Here is a 17,502-nt window from a genome sequence, read left to right on the forward strand (position 1 = left end):
TAAAATGTTTTTAAAAAAAATGCTTTTTAGCAAAGAACAATTTCTCAAACAAGAATTTAGCTAGGACTGTCTGGGAGGGGTCTGAGAGAGTGGAAACCTGAAAACTAGCTGTTATTGGCAGAGAGGTTTGGAACTCTTTCTTATTGGTCTATTAACTAATTTACAGCCTGGTGACGTCACCAGCAGGCCAAAACCAAAACCCACCAAAACAGGCGGAAATTTCAGGTGGTCTTTTCAAACAGCTCTTACACTGAAGGGCATTATCATAATTTCACAATATTTTTTCAACCTTGTAGTGTGGACATGTATATAAAACACAAGAAAATCAGGTTTTGACAGCACTGGGCCTTTAATATAGAGGAGAAAAGTTGAATTTGTATGATAAGATCAAGCACCCATATATGAAGTAAAGTCAACATAGCAGCCTACTGGGGGGCAACAGAGGAGACGGAAAGAAAATGCCATGCACAAGACTAAATAGACTCTCGCTAGGACCTGGAGGAGTGCTGGTGGGTGTTCCAGAAGTGACAGAAAGGAGAACGAGCACGGAAGTCAAATATCTGGTAGGTGAAATGAATGTAGGCTGCTGTTGAGTGAGAACGAAGGATTTTAAGGGGAACAGAAAGTATCAAAGAGAAGGAAATTGGTTATATTTTCCCCTGTTTTAGTAGAAGGAGGTTGGCGTGGTTTGCTTTCAATGCACATTGACAGCTAGTGCACGCGTGAACCTTGGCTGGCTAGCTTGCTAGCTAACGTGACATAATCCGTGCAGTGATGAGGTCGCGAGGTGACTGGGTTGGTTTATTTCAAACATGTGGCACAAATATATGAAATAACTATTTATATTTCTTTGTAATAAACTGTCATGCTTTTGTCCCGAAGCTGTCATCGGTATTCAAAAGTATGTTACACACATGTTGTGCACAGTGCTGCAGACCAAGACAGGGCACATTGTTTACCATCGGAGAGTCTAACGTTACCCACCTACACAAATGAAAGTCAATTATGCATTTGATTATATTTTCACAATCAAATTCAAATAGCACGTGATGGCAATGTTGTGGTGGTCACTGCTCAATGAATGCCATTCCAAGTTTCCCCTGACAACAACATTGAATAGTGTACTTGTTTTTTTCCCCCTGATAAGGTCAACGTGATCAATTTCATCATATAAAAAAAACAAGGCACTCTAAATACTAAAATGCCCCTATTGCAGTAGTGTAGCATAAAAAACGCACCAGTGGTGAGTGAGCATCGAGCCGATTAAACTCAACTCCACGATTTATGATGGACTAGTGCGGTGACTAGTGTGGGCGGACTGGAGTTCCGAATCAAATCCCATTTTATTGGTCGCATACACATATTCAGTAGATAAATTGCCGGTGTGGCGAAATGGTTGTGTGCCTAGCTTCAGCCGTGCACTAATATGTATCAATACACACAAATCTAAAAAGTAAAAAATATAGAAATATTAGGATGAGCAATGTCCGGAGTGTGTGTGTATCTACAGAATTGATAGACAATCTGAAGAGTAGTATACTGTGCCTTCGGAAAGTATTCAGACACCTTGACTTTTTCTACATTTTGTTATGTTACATCCTTATTCTAATTTTTTTTTTATTTTTATTTTTTAAACTCAACCATCTACACAATACCCCATAATGATAAAGCAAAACAGTTTTTTGTAAACATTTCTGGCAAATTTATAAAAAATAAAAAAATACCTTATTTACATATATTCAGACCCTTTGCTATGAGACTCAATTCAACTCAGGTGCATCCTGTTTCCATTGATCATCCTTGAGATGTTTCTACAACTTGATTGGAGTCCACCTGTGGTAAATTCAATTGATTGGACATGATTTGGAAAGGCACACACTTGTCTATGAGGTGCCACAGTTGACAGTGCATGTCAGAGCAAAAACCAAGCCATGAGGTTGAAGGAATTGTCCGTAGAGCTCTGAGACAGGATTGTGTCGAGGCGCAGATCTGGGGAATGGCACCAAAACAATTCTGCAGCATTGAAGGTCCCCAAGAACACAATGGCCTCCATCATTCTTAAATGGAAGAAGTTTGAAACCACAAGACTCTTCCTAGAGCTGGCCGCCCGGGCAAACTGAGCAATTGGGGGAGAAGGGCCAGAACTCGATGGTCACTCTGACAGAGCTCTGGAGTTCCACTGTGGAGATGGGAGAACCTTCCAGAAGGGCAACCATCTCTGCTGCACTCCACCAATCAGGCCTTTATAGTAGACCGGCCAGATGGAAGCCACTCCTCAGTAAAAGGCACATGACAGTCCACTTGGAGTTTGCCAAAAGGCACCTAAATACTCTCAGACCATGAGAAACAAGATTCTCTGGTCTGATGAAACCAAGATTAAACTATTTGACCTGAATGCCAAGCGTCACATCTGGAGGAAACCTGGCACCATCCCTACGGTGAAGCATGGTGGTGGCAGCATCATCCTGTGGGAATGTTTTTCAGAGGCAGAGACTGGGAGACTAGGTCAGTATTGAGGCAAAGATAAACAGAGCAAAGTACAGAGAGATCCTTGATGAAAACTTGCTCCAGAGCGCTCGGGACCTCAGACTTGGGCGAAGGTTCACCTTCCAACAGGACAACGACGCTAAGCACACAGACAAGACAACACAGGAGTGACTAGAATACAGTATATATATATGAAGTGGGTAAAACAGTATGTGACATTATTAAAGTGACCAGTGTTCCATGACTATGTACATAGGGCAGCAGCCTCTATGGTGCATGTTAGAGTTAATTGAGTTAGTGACAGTGACTAAAGTTCAAATGCAGGGTACTGGGTGGAGGCAGGTGAGTGGTGACTATTTAACAGTCTGACGGCCACTATTTAACAGTCTTGGTCCCTGCTTTGATGCACCTGTACTCACCTCGCTTTTTGGATTGTAGCGGGCTGAACCGGTCTTGGCTCGGGTGGCTGAGGTCCTTGATAATCATCTAGGCCTTCCAACATCATAATTACACACAACATTGTTCTGTGTAATTGGTGGCTATTCTTTGGGTGCTACAATCAGTCGTTTTTGATTAAAAACTTAATTTTATGTGACATCGGAGATCCAGTCTGCCCACACTAGTCGCCGCTCAACTCCATTGTAAATCGTTGAGTTTTTTAGTCGGCTAGTAAACATCATGCAATGATAAAGTGGGCTAATTCACAAGAAAGTATTTATGTGCCTGGCCCCTGCAGCAAACAATCAGATTGTTTTCTCTGGCATTATTTCCCTGCTGCATCAATAATGACTGAGGGTACATTTGTGACCGACCGTCTCGATTCGGTCTTACATTGGATAAAAGTAGTAACTCAGAGCTAGAAAATGGTATATCATACACTACAGTTGAGGAACAATTGGAAAGTAATTCTGATTTTGAAAGTTGATAAACTTGTAACCCCACTTTTGAGAAAATGGCCTTAAATGTTTTGGTACACCTACTGGAGAGCTCTTCTTTGTCTACACCTATTCAGCATCGTTTACACCTTCTTAAGCCTTAGCCCCACAAAGTGGTCTTTTGTTTAGACATGTCATTGCCAACAAAAGGTATATAACAAAGTATTGAGAAACTTTTGTTATTGACCAAATACTTATTTTCCACCCTAATTTGCAAATAAATTCATAAAAAATCCTACAATGTGATTTTCTGGATTTTTTTTCTTCTCATTTTGTCATAGTTGAAGTGTACCTATGATGAAAATTACAGGCCTCTCATCTTTTTAAGTGGGAGAACTTGCACAATTGGTGGCTGACTAAATACTTTTTTGCCCCACTGTACATGTTGGAACACTTCATGGCAGACTGGAACAATTTGTTTGTAGTTACATTTTGTTTGGCCAGCGCTGTGTCAAGTCACTTTGCTTCACACTGACCTTGGTGTGTGCAGAAAGTAGCCCATCAGTTTTCCAACTGATCTATCTAAAGCATCTGTTAAATTTAGGGCATTTAATATTGAGAAAAGTAGCAAAACATTTGTAGTTCTCGATCGCTAACGTTATATCTTTCAAAAACAGCGCGGTAGAAAGGACTGTCAACACATACTGAACTACTCACGTTCTGTACTGACGCATGCTACATGGCAGACCAATCCAAACTCCTCTCCCAGCATGTCCATTATCTCAGCCAATCATGGCTAGTAGGAAGGTTCCTGCCTTTTTCTGTGGCTAAACCAACTAGGCTCGTAATTTAACAATTTTCTTCGTATTTATGAATGTAATACAAGGTTGTTATTAAAGCACATGAAAGTTCACATGTTGCAGAAGGCAATTCTGGCAAAAAAAAACATTTTTATAAAAAAAAAAAAATGTTTACGTTCAAATGCCGCTCCTGTGAAGTAGTGACGTGCGACATACAGCTAGTTTCCTAAAACGAGTCACATTTGATTTATTCTACACTTCTGAGTGGTATTTACAGTATTATGTCTCAAAAATAAGTAGGCTATACCCTTCATAGTGATTAGCCTACATTTGGCACTGACCCCAAACTCCCCATTGAATGCCCAAGGTATCAGAAGCTGGGATTTGTTGTAATGCTCATTCCAGGTGCAGGCAGACAGTGAGTCTGATGTTCTGCTTGAGAGACAAATCCCATTTGTGGGCCTGGGCAGTACCCATGAGCTCAATTAATCACCTTAGTTTTGGCTGAGCGACCATGGTCCTGCCCTACATCACACCAGGCTGCTCGGTGTCTGGAGGAGATGAATAAACAGTGATTAGGGTAAAGGGATTAGTCGGTGTACAACTTATTTTATACAACCGTTTGAAGACTTCTGAAGACTATACCACCACCCAGTCTAACTACTCAAACTAGATTGTAATACAGTATATGAATCACAAATGAAAAAAAGATTGATTAAATATATGGCGTCAGCAAAGCAGACATTCCCCCCCTTCTTCTGGGAACGATACATACATCTGCCATGCACCATTTCACACAGCTTGCTGTGTGGACTGGCCACATGGACCCTGCCTGCTGAGCAGAGCGATAGTGGTAGTCACAGACGGAGGCAGTGAGGTGCTACTTCTCCATCTGCGGGGGACTCTTGTCTTTAATTAAGCACTCATCAGGAAAAGTCTATCTACTGCTCGCTGGCTGGCTCTCAGTGGTGTGCTGTCTCTCTCTCTCTCTGGGGTCTCATGAAAAAAAGGGTCTCTCATATTGATAATGGTTTTCTCTAATTGGTGCTTTAGTCCTGTAGTTGGTGAAAAGATGGAGAGAGAAATAGTTGGTGTTTTTGAGCACACTGGACAAAGTTTACTTATTTGTTTGTTGCTTGTTATGAGGCTGTTTCTTTTGGTGTAGTCCATGCAGAGTCTGAACCCACTGAACCTTTCAGGACTGGTGAGATGGGCTAACTGACGACAGGCCTGGTTGTGGTGAGATTTGCATGGCAAGCTCTCAGACCAATGTTTTGCTTCCTTTAGGCTATATGGGCGGCAGGTAGCTTAGTGGTTAAGAGCATCGGGCCAGTAGCTTAGCGGTTGAGTGTTGGGCCAGTAACTGAATGATGTCTGCCCTTGAGCAAGGCAGTTAACCCCCAACAACAACTGCTCCCCGATGACGTCGGTTAAGGCAGGCGCCCCCACACCTCTCTGATTCAGAGGTTGGGTTAAATGCGGAAGACACATTTCGATTGAATGCATTCAGTTGTGCAACATACTAGGTATTCCCTTTCACCCTTACTAGCTAGGCGCCTAGCTCTGTTGCCCTCACTCCCCCACATGACAATGGTGATTATTGATTTCAAATGTGTTGCTGTCTGAAGCTCTGAATGTTGCTTCAGGGGTCTTAAACATCTAGAAAAATACTGTCTTCGTAGCCGATTTACCAAATAGTTACCGTTTTTATTTTTCAGAAGTTTAGTATTTTTGTAAGCCATTACATTTGGAACTTTGGGATCCCAGAGGCATGTTAATACCCATGATTACAGTGCTCTAGTAATGGGGCAGTGGTCTGCTTGCTACATCTATGTATCTTCATCTGTGTATTCACAAGTGTTCTCATGATGAAACTGCTTGAGCCTTAGCTAAAACAAACCAGAGACGAGCAGTGATTGTAGCCCTACGTGTGTTAGAGGTCATCTGTTTATGCTGTGCTCCAAAAGTTTACGTTTCCCAGTGCAACATACTGTAGGCATGGCTTCGTGAGAGAGCAGCTGGTACTTGGCTCGATTGTTTTGCTTCTAGGTAGGCTACTGACTTCATCTCTCGCATCAGTGTTTGTTTGCTGATATTCCTGTAGCCTAAATGTCATCCAAAGAAATGATCAATCATTGAGGTTATTTGACCTTACAGCATTCATTACCTACATTTAATTGATTCTGAAGTTTGATCCATCGCTCAGTATTATGCATGGTCTTGACATGGTAAAGCCTCGGTTGGTACCCTGCCCTTTTCTCCAGTTCATTCTGTTGCCACAGCCGAGCTATGGCTTTTTTTCAAGCTCTAATCAAGCCCCTTCTCCGGGTCATGGGTTTTGTGGGGATTGGAGTGCTCTCCCGGTAAAGCTGGGGAGAAATGCTGCGACGGCAGAACTGCAGAGAGTTTGGGGGAAAGCTAGTGACGTCTGGCTGTAATCAGTATCCCTCGGTGCCTTAGTGTATCATCCCTGGTGGATTTATTGGTCTGAAATGCCTTTCCTGTGTGAACATTACTCATTGGCTGATATGATACACGGAGCCCTGGAAATCCAATTGTAGCAAAATAGAACTCATCATTTGATGTAGGGTAGAGACAATGGGGAAAACACAGCAACAACGGATCTACTTTCTCATGCATCTGAATATGGGGCCTTTGTGAATGCGTTTGTTGTGTGTGCGCCCAATGATTTTTATGGTTAAATTCGTTCCAAACCGTAAAATGATGTGACCAACGGAATATACTGTGCATGGAACAGAAATGTTACAATTTTTAATGCGATAAGAGCCTATCATTTCATATTATTGAACATGCAACTACTGTAGCCTGGTTGCCATCTCTGGTCAGCTGTTACATTCCACTCATTTAAAATGACAGGAGTGGCAAGAAGTGGAATGTTAGCTGTCGTCTGGGGACCAGTCTTTTTAACTATGTAATGAAGCAGCAGGGGTTTGAACCAAAATTATTTTCCAATCGTTTCATTCTGAACAGAGCCATTGTTGTTGTTGTTGTTCCGTTCCACTGTTCCAACCAGCAAATTACAGTTCTGAACCGGTTCGAACGGTTTATATCGTTCCTTTCTAAACCTCTGAAATTGGCACTTAATTTTTTTTTTTTTTAGCTCTACACTAAAGTACTTCACCAATGGATAGAGCAGCTTGCTATGGAGTGCGGGTGAAGAAAGAATGCTGGGCATGAAGAGTTGGGCATCTTGTTGTTATAACATGCATTATCTGAACAAAGCCCACAGAATTATACCTACGAAAGAGCGGCTTCTATGAAGGAACTTCAGTGATGACTATTCAACGGCTCAGACACGAGACGTTATGTGGCAGGGACTCCAGACAATCACGGATTACAAAGGGAAAACCAGCCATCTCGTGGACACCGACGTCTTGCTCCCGGACAAGCTAAACACCTGCTTTGAGGATAACACAGTGCCACCAACCCGGGCCGCTCCAGAGGCCTGTGAGCTCTTGTTCTCTGTGGCCGACGTGAGTAAGACATTTAAGGCTGCCGGCCCAGACAGCACTTTTTTTTTTGTCCATTTAAAATAACATCAAATTGATCAGAAATACATTGTAGACATGGTTAATGTTGTAAATGACTATTGTAGCTGGAAACTATTGTAGCTGAAAACGATTTCACGTTTTCATAACAATCGGAATGCAGTAAGCCAAGGTAAGTTGCTAGCTAGCATTAAACTTATCTTATAAAAAACAATCATTCAATCAATCATAATCACTAGTTAACTACACATGGTTGATGATATAACTAGTTTATCTAGCGTGTCCTGCGTTGCATATAATCGATGCGGTGCGTATCGTTGCTCCAATGTGTACCTAACCATAAACATCAATGCCTTTCTTAAAATCAATACACAGAAGTATATATTTTTAAACCTGCATATTTAGCTAAAAGAAATCCAGGTTAGCAGGCAATATTAACCAGGTTGTCACTTCTCTTGCATTCATTGCACACAGAGTCAGTGTATATGCAACAGTTTGGGCTGTGTAATTTGCCAGAATTTTACATAATTATGACATAACATTGAAGGTTGTGCAATGTAACATGAGTATTTAGACTTATGGATGCCAACCGTTAGATAAAACATGGAACGGTTCCGTATTTCACTGAAAGAATAAACGTCTTGTTTTCGAGATGATAGTTTCCGGATTCTACCATATTAATGACCTAAGGCTCGTATTTCTGTGTGTTATCATGTTATAACTAAGTCTATGATTTGATAGAGCACTCTGACTGACTGGTGGTAGGCAGCAGCAGGCTCGTAAGCATTCATTCCAACAGCACTTTCGTGCGTTTGTCAGCAGCTGTTTATGACTTCAAGCCTATCAACTCCCGGGATTAGGCTGGTGTAACCGATGTGAAATGGCTAGCTAGTTAGCGGGGTGCGCGCTAATAGCGTTTCAAACGTCACTCGCTCTGAGACTTGGAGTTGTTGTTCCCCTTGCTCTGCAAGGGCCGCGGCTTTTGTGGAGCGATGGGTAACGCTGCTTTGAGGGTGGCTGTTGTCGTTGTGTTCCTGGTTCAAGCCCAGGTAGGAGCGAGGAGAGGGACGGAAGCTATACTGTTACACTGGCAATACTATAGTGCCTATAAGAACATCCAATAGTCAAAGGTATATGAAATACAAATGGTATTGAGAGAAATAGTCCTATAATGCCTATAATAACTACATCCCAAAACTTCTTACCTGGGAATATTGAAGACTCATGTTAAAAGGAACCACCAGCTTTCATATGTTCTCATGTTCTGAGCAAGGAACTTAAATGTTAGCTTTCTTACATGGCAATAAATTGCACTTTTACTTTCTTCTCCAACACTTTGTTTTTGCATTATTTAAACCAAATTGAACATGTTTCATTATTTATTTGAGGCTAAATTGATTTTATTGATGTATTAAGTTAAAATAAGTGTTCATTCAGTATTGTTGTAATTGTCATTATTACAAATGTAAAAAATAAATCAGCCGATTAATCGGTATCGGCTTTTTTGGGGGTTCCCCAATAATCGGTATCGGCATAGAAAAATAATAATCGGTCAACCTCTACTGGAAACGGCTGATTTATTTATGGCCCATTATCAGCAACCATCACTCCTGTGTTCCAATGGCATACTGTATTAGCTAATCCAAGTTGATCATTTTCAAAGGCTAATTGATCATTAGAAAACCCTTTTGCAATTATGTTAGCACAGCTGAAAACTGTGGTGCTGATTTAAAGAAACAATACAACTGGCCTTCTTTAGACTAGCTGAGTATCTGGAGCATCAGCAGTTGTGCATTCGATTACAGGCTCAAATGGGCAGAAACAAAGAACCTTCTTCTGAAACTCGTCAGTCTATTCTTGTTCTGAGAAAGGAAAGCTGTTCCATGTGAGAAATTGCCAAGAAACTGAAGATCTTGTACAATGCTGTGTACTACTCCCTTCACAGAACAGTGCAAACTGTCTCTAACCAGAATAGAAAGAGGAGTGGGAGGCCCAGTGCACAACTGAGCAAGAGGACAACTACATTAGAGTGTCTAGTTTGAGAAACAGGCGCCTCACAAGTCCTCAACTGGCAGGTTCATTAAATAGTACCCGCAAAATAACAATCTCAACGTTAACAGTGAAGAGCTGACTTTGGGATGCTGGCCTTCTAGGCAGAGTTGCAAAGAAAAAGCCAAATCTCAGACTGGCCAATAAAAGAAAAGATGGGCAAAAGAACACAGACACTGGATAGAGGAAGATTGGAAAAAAGTTTTATGGACAGACAAATTCAAGTTTGTGTTCGGATCACAAAGAAGAACATTTGGAAGATGCAGAAAAAATGAAAAGATGCGGGAGATTGACGCCACCTGTCAAGCATGGTGGAGGCAATGTGATGTGGTCTGGGGGTGCTTTGGTGGTGGTAAAGTGGGAGATGTGTACAGTGTAAAAGGGATCTTGAAGAAGGAAGGCTATCACTCCATTTTGCAACGCCATACCACACCCTGTGGAATGCGCTTAATTGGAGCCAATTTGCTCCTACAACAAGACAATGACCCAAAGCACAGCTCCAAACTATGCAATAACTATTTAGGGAAGAAGCAGTCAGCTGGTATTCTGTTTATAATGGAGTGGCCAACACAGTCACCGGATCTCAACCCTACTGAGCTGTTGTGGGAGCAGCTTGACCACATGGTACGTAAGAAGTGCCCATCAAGCCAATCCAACTTGTGGGAAGTGCTTCAGGAAGAATGGGATGAAATCCCTTCAAATTACCTCAACAAATTGACAACTAGAATGTCAAAAGGCCTGCAAGGCTGTAATTGCTGCAAATGGAGGATTCTTTGACAAAAGCAAAGTTTGAAGGACAATTATTATTTAAATTAAAAATCATTATTATTTATAACCTTGTTAACATCTTGACTATATTTCCTAATAATCTTGCAACTCATTTCATGTATTTTTTCATGGATAACAAGTACATTTCTAAGTGACCACAAAACCTTTGAACGGTAGTGTACATGGAACACTGGTCACTTTAATAATGGAACACTGGTCACTTTAATAATAGAACACTGGTCACTTTAATAATAGAACACTGGTCACTTTAATAATAGAACACTGGTCACTTTAATAATAGAACACTGGTCACTTTAATAATAGAACACTGGTCACTTTAATAATAGAACACTGGTCACTTTAATAATAGAACACTGGTCACTTTAATAATAGAACACTGGTCACTTTAATAATAGAACACTTTTCACTTTAATAATGTTTACATACTGTTTTATAGGGCTGAGCTCATTTACTCAACCGGTCGATTGTTTGGTCGATTGGCTGTTTGACCAATATTTTCTTTAGTCGAGCAGTGGCAAAAATATCTATAAAAAATATATATGGCACACGAGACACCTGATTCATGCCTGTCTGATTGGACTAATCCATTGCGGAGGCTGCGGAGATGGCACACCAGTATCACCAGTAGTACATTTGAATGTTAATTACCATCATTTGTAATCTACGATGTTTGTTTGGTTACGGTAATTTCTGTTAATGCATTCAATATTATATTAATATAGGGGCGCTGGTGAGCAGCAACATGTGAAGACACGTTTTCTCCGTGCTCCTGTCTAGGGAGAACAATGAACTATTAATACTTGACCAACACCTTTCCTACCGTGCTAATTTTGTAACATTTTAATTAGGAATCAAACCCAACTCACTTTTTTTCTGACATTTGTGGTGGAAATGACAAGATTATGTTATAATGCTATTATTGCATCAAACGGTTAGTTTATGCAACAGAATAAAGGGTTGGTAGAAGGCTCACCTGTGTGTGTTCTACTGAGGATGGGCCTCTGGGAGGTAACACTGACAGGAGATTTACCATGTCTTTTGGGTGATAAAACCTAAAGAGGCCGCATTCCAGAGCATGAGTTAATGTTTCTGTTCTATATGGTACCAGGGAGAGAACTGTTTTTACAGCAGATACGGTCTGCTGTGAATTATAAGTATCTTTCATAAAAATCTTAACCTTGTGACCCATTCTATACATCTGTTGTTCGTCATGTAGGTTGAAAGGGGTGTATCTTGGCTATAAAATACCTTTTGTACTTTTGTCTCGGGGGTCTCAATGAATCATCTGAGGGTGATTCGTCGACCAGCCATCATTATCGTAGAGCACTCAATCGATTCACTTTATATGTGTGCCTTGTACCTGCTCCCTTATTAATAAGTGATTCAATATTTAGTTTAACTCTGACTTGTGTGATAAATGGGTCTCTTCTCATTTAATAGTAAAGAAATTAACCACCACATATTTTTGTCCTTTTCATTGTGAAATGTCAAAACAACGGCCACGAGTCACAAATGAGCAGGCCTCTACTAAAGCCTCGGGCTCACTGGACAATGACATGGACTCTGATCCCCCCCGACCTAGCCAAGGTAATGGCGGCTATCATTAAGTCTGAACAGACGTGCTGACTAAACTTGGCGAAACAGGACACCCGTCTGAATAGCCTGAAAAGTGGCGCAAATACTTAATCCAACAAAGTGGTGACACTGAAAAAGCAAGTCACCCGGCTATCGTCAGTCATGTAGAAGAGGTCAGCCTTCAACAAGGTGAGGGGGCTCCTACATCACTGTCTGGACACCAAGTTCAGTGTTTTCTACCCAGCAGTGCTGAAGATCACTACTCCCTCCGGCGAGCAGAAGACATTCGTGGACCCAACAAGGGCCAAAGACAACATCGTTGCGCACCTACAGCCACAGGAGGATAGGCGATACACGACTAACTAGACATTTTAGGCCCATACTCTGCCCCTGACCCTACACTAGCCATGCTAATGCGATTAAGGACCAACTAGTGAACTCCTTTCTTGATTAGAAACGTGCCTCCACCCTGCTGCCAAAAAAGGACAATTATTCTTCCAGTAACTTAACATTATGAACAATGATGGTATGTATATGATGACATATTCTCACCAGGCCAATGTAGTTTGAATCAAATCAAATTAAAATCAAATCAAATTAATTTATATAGCCCTTCGTACATCAGCTGATATCTCAAAGTGCTGTACAGAAACCCAGCCTAAAACCCCAAACAGCAAGCAATGCAGGTGTAGAAGCACGGTGGATAGGAAAAACTCCCTAGAAAGGCCAAAACCTAGGAAGAAACCTAGAGAGGAACTAGGCTATGTGGGGTGGCCAGTCCTCTTCTAGTTGTGCCGGGTGGAGATTATAACAGAACATGGCCAAGATGTTCATAAATGACCAGCATGGTCAAATAATAATAATCACAGGCAGAACAGTTGAAACTGGAGCAGCAGCACGGCCAGGTGGACTGGGGACAGCAAGGAGTCATCATGTCAGGTAGTCCTGAGGCATGGTCCTAGGGCTCAGGTCCTCCGAGAGAGAGAAAGAAAGAAAGAGAGAATTAGAGAGAGCATACTTAAATTCACACAGTGCACCGGATAGGACAGGAGAAGTACTCCAGATATAACAAACTGACACTAGCCCCCTGACACATAAACTACTGCAGCATAAATACTGGAGGCTGAGACAGGAGGGGTCAGGAGACACTGTGGCCCCATCCGATGACACCCCCGGACAGGGCCAAACAGGAAGGATATAACCCCACCCACTTTGCCAAAGCACAGCCCCCACACCACTAGAGGGATATCTTCAACCACCAACTTACCATCCTGAGACAAGGCCGAGTATAGCCCACAAAGATCTCCGCCACGGCACAACCCAAGGGGGGGCGCCAATCTTATTTATTTACAGTACATGGCACAATTAGCTTTTACCAACTAGCTGCGGCTGGACAGCCCCGGTGCTACGTGGCACGGTACGAATTAGCCTAGTCATGTATACTTCCTTTTTTTATATATGCATATTGCATAAGATACATGAGAGAACTGAGGTGGTTCCCTCCAGAAACCTTTCCCTACGTTTAAACATGATTATGTTGGCCCTGGATAGATCTCTACTGAGGTTCAGTTTAACACGGTAGTATTTTGCTCTAGTCTAGGAGAGGTAGATGCAGCCTTCCAACAGGGGGAAGGCCAGCATTGGGGTCCAAGGTTTTCTTCTGGGTATTTTTTGTTTTTAGCTGTTTTTTGTTTTCTTTATATTCTTACACTGGCCATGTGATTGTACTAACATTCATTTCTAAGTTGTGGGCTCCCATGTGGTGCAGCAGTCTAAGGCACTGCATCTCAATGCTAGAGCCGTCACTCCAGACACCCTGGTTCGTATCCAGGCTGTATCACAACCGTCCGTAATTGAGAGTCCCATAGGACGGCGCAAAATTGTCCCAGCGTCGTCCGGGTTTGGCCGTTGTAGGCCATCATTGTAAATAAAATAAACATTTCTTAACTGACTTGCCTAGTTAAATAAAGAACATTTAAAAAAAAATATAAACAATGATTGCCTGATTCACATACTCCAGGCTCCACTTGCTTTATCAGCTGGAACTTAAAAGGAATTAACCATGTGGTCAAGCGTAGCTGAGTTTATGCTCATCTTAAGTCTTTAAGTCCGGACATTGTTTTTCTCCAAGAAACTCATCTCCGGTAGCGACCATGATAAACTAAAGAGAGGATGGGTCGACCAAATATTTCACTCCAACTGTGGTGCTGAGGCCAGAGGGGCAGCCAGGAGCCAGGAGCCAGGAGCCAGGAGCAATCCCACTGCTAAACAGTACTCCTTTTATCTCCAGTCCACCACTCGTACTCTAGGATTGACTTTTTCCTGCCGGACAATAGAATTCTAATAGCCAATATCACAGCATCATTATCTCAGACCATAGCCCTGTCCTGCTAGATATCCGCTTTCCGGGCAGTACTGCGTCACAACGCGTGACGACTTGACCCACTACTACTATCCTGGAATTCCTTTAAAAAATACTCATCTTTACACATATCAACCGCACCCCTGACGTGTCTCACTCTACTGCGTGGGAGTCATTAAAAGCATATCTAAGGGGCCAAATTATTTCATACACAGCCTATGACGATAAACAGTGCACAAAACACTTATGGGAGCTATCTCAACTCATTCTAGATGTGGACAATAGGTATGCCTCTTCTCCGACTCCTGAACTCTACAAAGAGAGACTGTTACACCAATCGGAATTTGACAATCTTACCACTAAACAAACGGAGCAGCTTCTGTTTAAGTCGAGTCAGACATTTTATGAACAGAGAGAGAAGGCTGGCAAGTTGTTATCTCACAAGCTTCGACAATCTGCTGCTAGAGGCACCATACATGATGTCTGTGTTGCTTCTGATTTAACTTCTACCAATCCCAAAGAAATCAACAATCAATTTAAGCAATTCTACTCTGCTCTTTACTCATCAGAGGCTCTTCCTGACACATCTCAGATGCATGCATTTCTAGACAATCTGGACATCCCTTGTCTCAATTAAAATGAACAAACTAATACGGATGCCTGAATAAGTGATGATGAAGCTACTCTGGCAATCCAGTCCATGCAGAGCGATAAAGCTCCTGGGCCTGATGGCTTCCCTATTGAATATTATAAACATTCTCTTCTAAACTATTTCCTATCCTCAGCTCAATGTACAATTAAATGTTTTCTAGTCAGAAACAGCCCCAGACACTTACCCAGGCGACTATTTTGATTTTGCTTAAAAAGGAAAAGAATCCCCTAGACTGTGGCTCATACAGCCCTATAAGCCTTTGTGCTGCGATTTTAAAAATTCTCACTAATGTCCTCTCATGCCGTTTAGAGACAGTGATGCCTCATAATTAACTCTAACCAAACCAGATTTATCTCAGGTAGGCAATTTTTCTATAATATGCGGCGGCTATTTAATGTTCTTTATTCTGACCACTCAACTCCACAGCCAGAGGTCGTAATCTCTCTTGATGCTGAGAAGGCTTTCAACTGGGTTGATTAGAATATCTATTTACAATACTAGAGAGATTTGGGTTTGACCCGTCATTCCTTTCCTAGATTAAGAATTTGTACTCGTCCCCAGTGGCTTCTGTTTGCAACAACAGTGTTACCTCCAGCTACTTCCCTCTCCAAAGGGTGGCCAGGCATGGTTGCTGTTTATCCCCTTTCCTATTTGATATGGCCATTGAGCCTCTTGCTATCACCCTGCACCCGGAGGAGAGGTTTAAGGGAATACTAAAACACGACTAAAGACGATCTTATTTTATACATCTCTAACCCTGTGGAGTCTATACCTTACCTCTTGGACATGCTGCAAGGTTTTGGGACATTCTCTGGTTATGTTAAACCTAACAAAGTGTGCTCCTCCCCATGAATCAGTTAGCAGAAGGTATTGGGTATGCCAATTTCCCATTTAAGGTGGAGCATCAGGTCTTTACTTATTTGGGGATAAAGGTGACGCTCATTTAAGGCTCTGTTTAAATGTAAATTGGTCATCTCTTCCCATTTCATTAGCAGGTCGCATTAATTCTGTTGATGACTGTACTACCTAGGTTGTTGTACTTAATCCAAATGATTCCCACTTTTTTGCCAAAGTCGATGTTCAAACAACTGGACAGCTACATTTCCAACTTCATTTGGAATAAGTCAAATCCACGAATGAGAAGGGCCCGCAGGCTGACTGGGCCTTACCAATTTTTTACACTACTACTGGCCAACAAATATATCTAAATGTGTTTATTGGGTTTCTAAATTTGAAAACTAGGATGGTCAAACTTGGGCCATCATGGAGTTAGTCAAGCCTTCCAACTTCTCCTGTCTCGCTCTTGTGCTCCCCACTGCTCATGAACCTAGGCACCCATGTTCTGAATCCCATTGTAAAGAACTCCCTTAAAATCTTGTTCCAATTCCGAAATCAATTTAGCTTTAAACAAGCTGCTTCTTTATATTACATTTTTTAAATAAATGCTGGCCTTCTAGGCAGAGTTCCTCTGTCCAGTGTCTGTGTTCTTTTGCCCATCTTAATATTTTCGTTTTATTGGCCAGTCTGAGATACGGCTTTTTCTTTGCAACACTGCCTAGAAGGCCAGCATCCCGGAGTCGCCTCTTCACTGTTGACGCTGAGACTGGTGTTTTGCGGGTACTATTTAATGAAGCTGCCAGTTGAGGACTTGTGAGGTGTCTGTTTCTCAAACTAGACACACTTGCTCAGTTGTGCACCGGGGCCTCCCACTCCTCTTTCTATTCTGGTTAGAGACAGTTTGCACTGTTCTGTGAAGTGAGTAGTCCACAGTGTTGTACTAGATCTTCAGTTTCTTGGCAATTTCTTGCATGGAATAGCCTTCATTTCTTAGAACAAGAATAGATTGACAAGTTTCAGAAGAAAGTTCTTTGTTTCTGGACAATTTGAGCATGTAATTGAACCCACAAATGCTGATGTTCCAGATACTCAACTAGTCTAAAGATGGAGAGTTTTATTGCTTCTTTAATCAGACCAACAGTTTTCAGCTGTGCTAACATAATTGCAAAAGGGTTTTCTAATGATCAATTAGCCTTTTTAAAATGATAAACTTGGATTAGCTAACACAGTATGCCATTGGAACACAGAAGTGATGGTTGCTGATAATGTATGCCTATGTAGGTATTCCATTAAAATAATCTGCCGTTTCCAGTTACAATAGTCATTTACAACATTAACAATGTCTACACTGTATTTCTGAACTAATTCATGTTATTTTAACGGACAAAATACTTCCACTACTTTTGAACGGTAGTGTAAGTATTCAGACCCTTTACTCAGTACTTTGTTGAAGCACCTTTGGCAGCGATTACAGCCTTGCGTCTTCTTGGGTATGACGCTACAAGCTTGGCACATCTGTATATATGAGAGTTTCTCCCTTCTCTGGTCACAGATGCATAACAAAAGG

General features: G+C 41.7%; 1 protein-coding gene across 2 annotated transcripts in view; it reads left to right on the forward strand.

The window, feature by feature from the left end:
• The first annotated feature begins 414 nt into the window (after positions 1 to 414).
• Positions 415 to 17,502, forward strand: part of LOC109889604 (mitochondrial inner membrane protease subunit 2-like) — a 139,415-nt gene continuing 122,327 nt past the window's right edge. Inside the window, exon 1 of one of the 2 annotated variants that reach the window (XM_020481156.2) lies at positions 415 to 563. In XM_020481156.2, coding sequence (XP_020336745.2) covers positions 459 to 563 — 105 coding nt within the window. In that variant the 5' untranslated portion in view covers positions 415 to 458. Of the gene's footprint in view, positions 564 to 7,282; positions 7,657 to 17,502 lie in introns of those variants that run through there. The other variant, XM_020481158.2, reaches the window with a different exon arrangement.

Source organism: Oncorhynchus kisutch, linkage group LG4, assembly GCF_002021735.2.
Source record: "Oncorhynchus kisutch isolate 150728-3 linkage group LG4, Okis_V2, whole genome shotgun sequence".
NCBI lineage: Eukaryota > Metazoa > Chordata > Actinopteri > Salmoniformes > Salmonidae > Oncorhynchus > Oncorhynchus kisutch.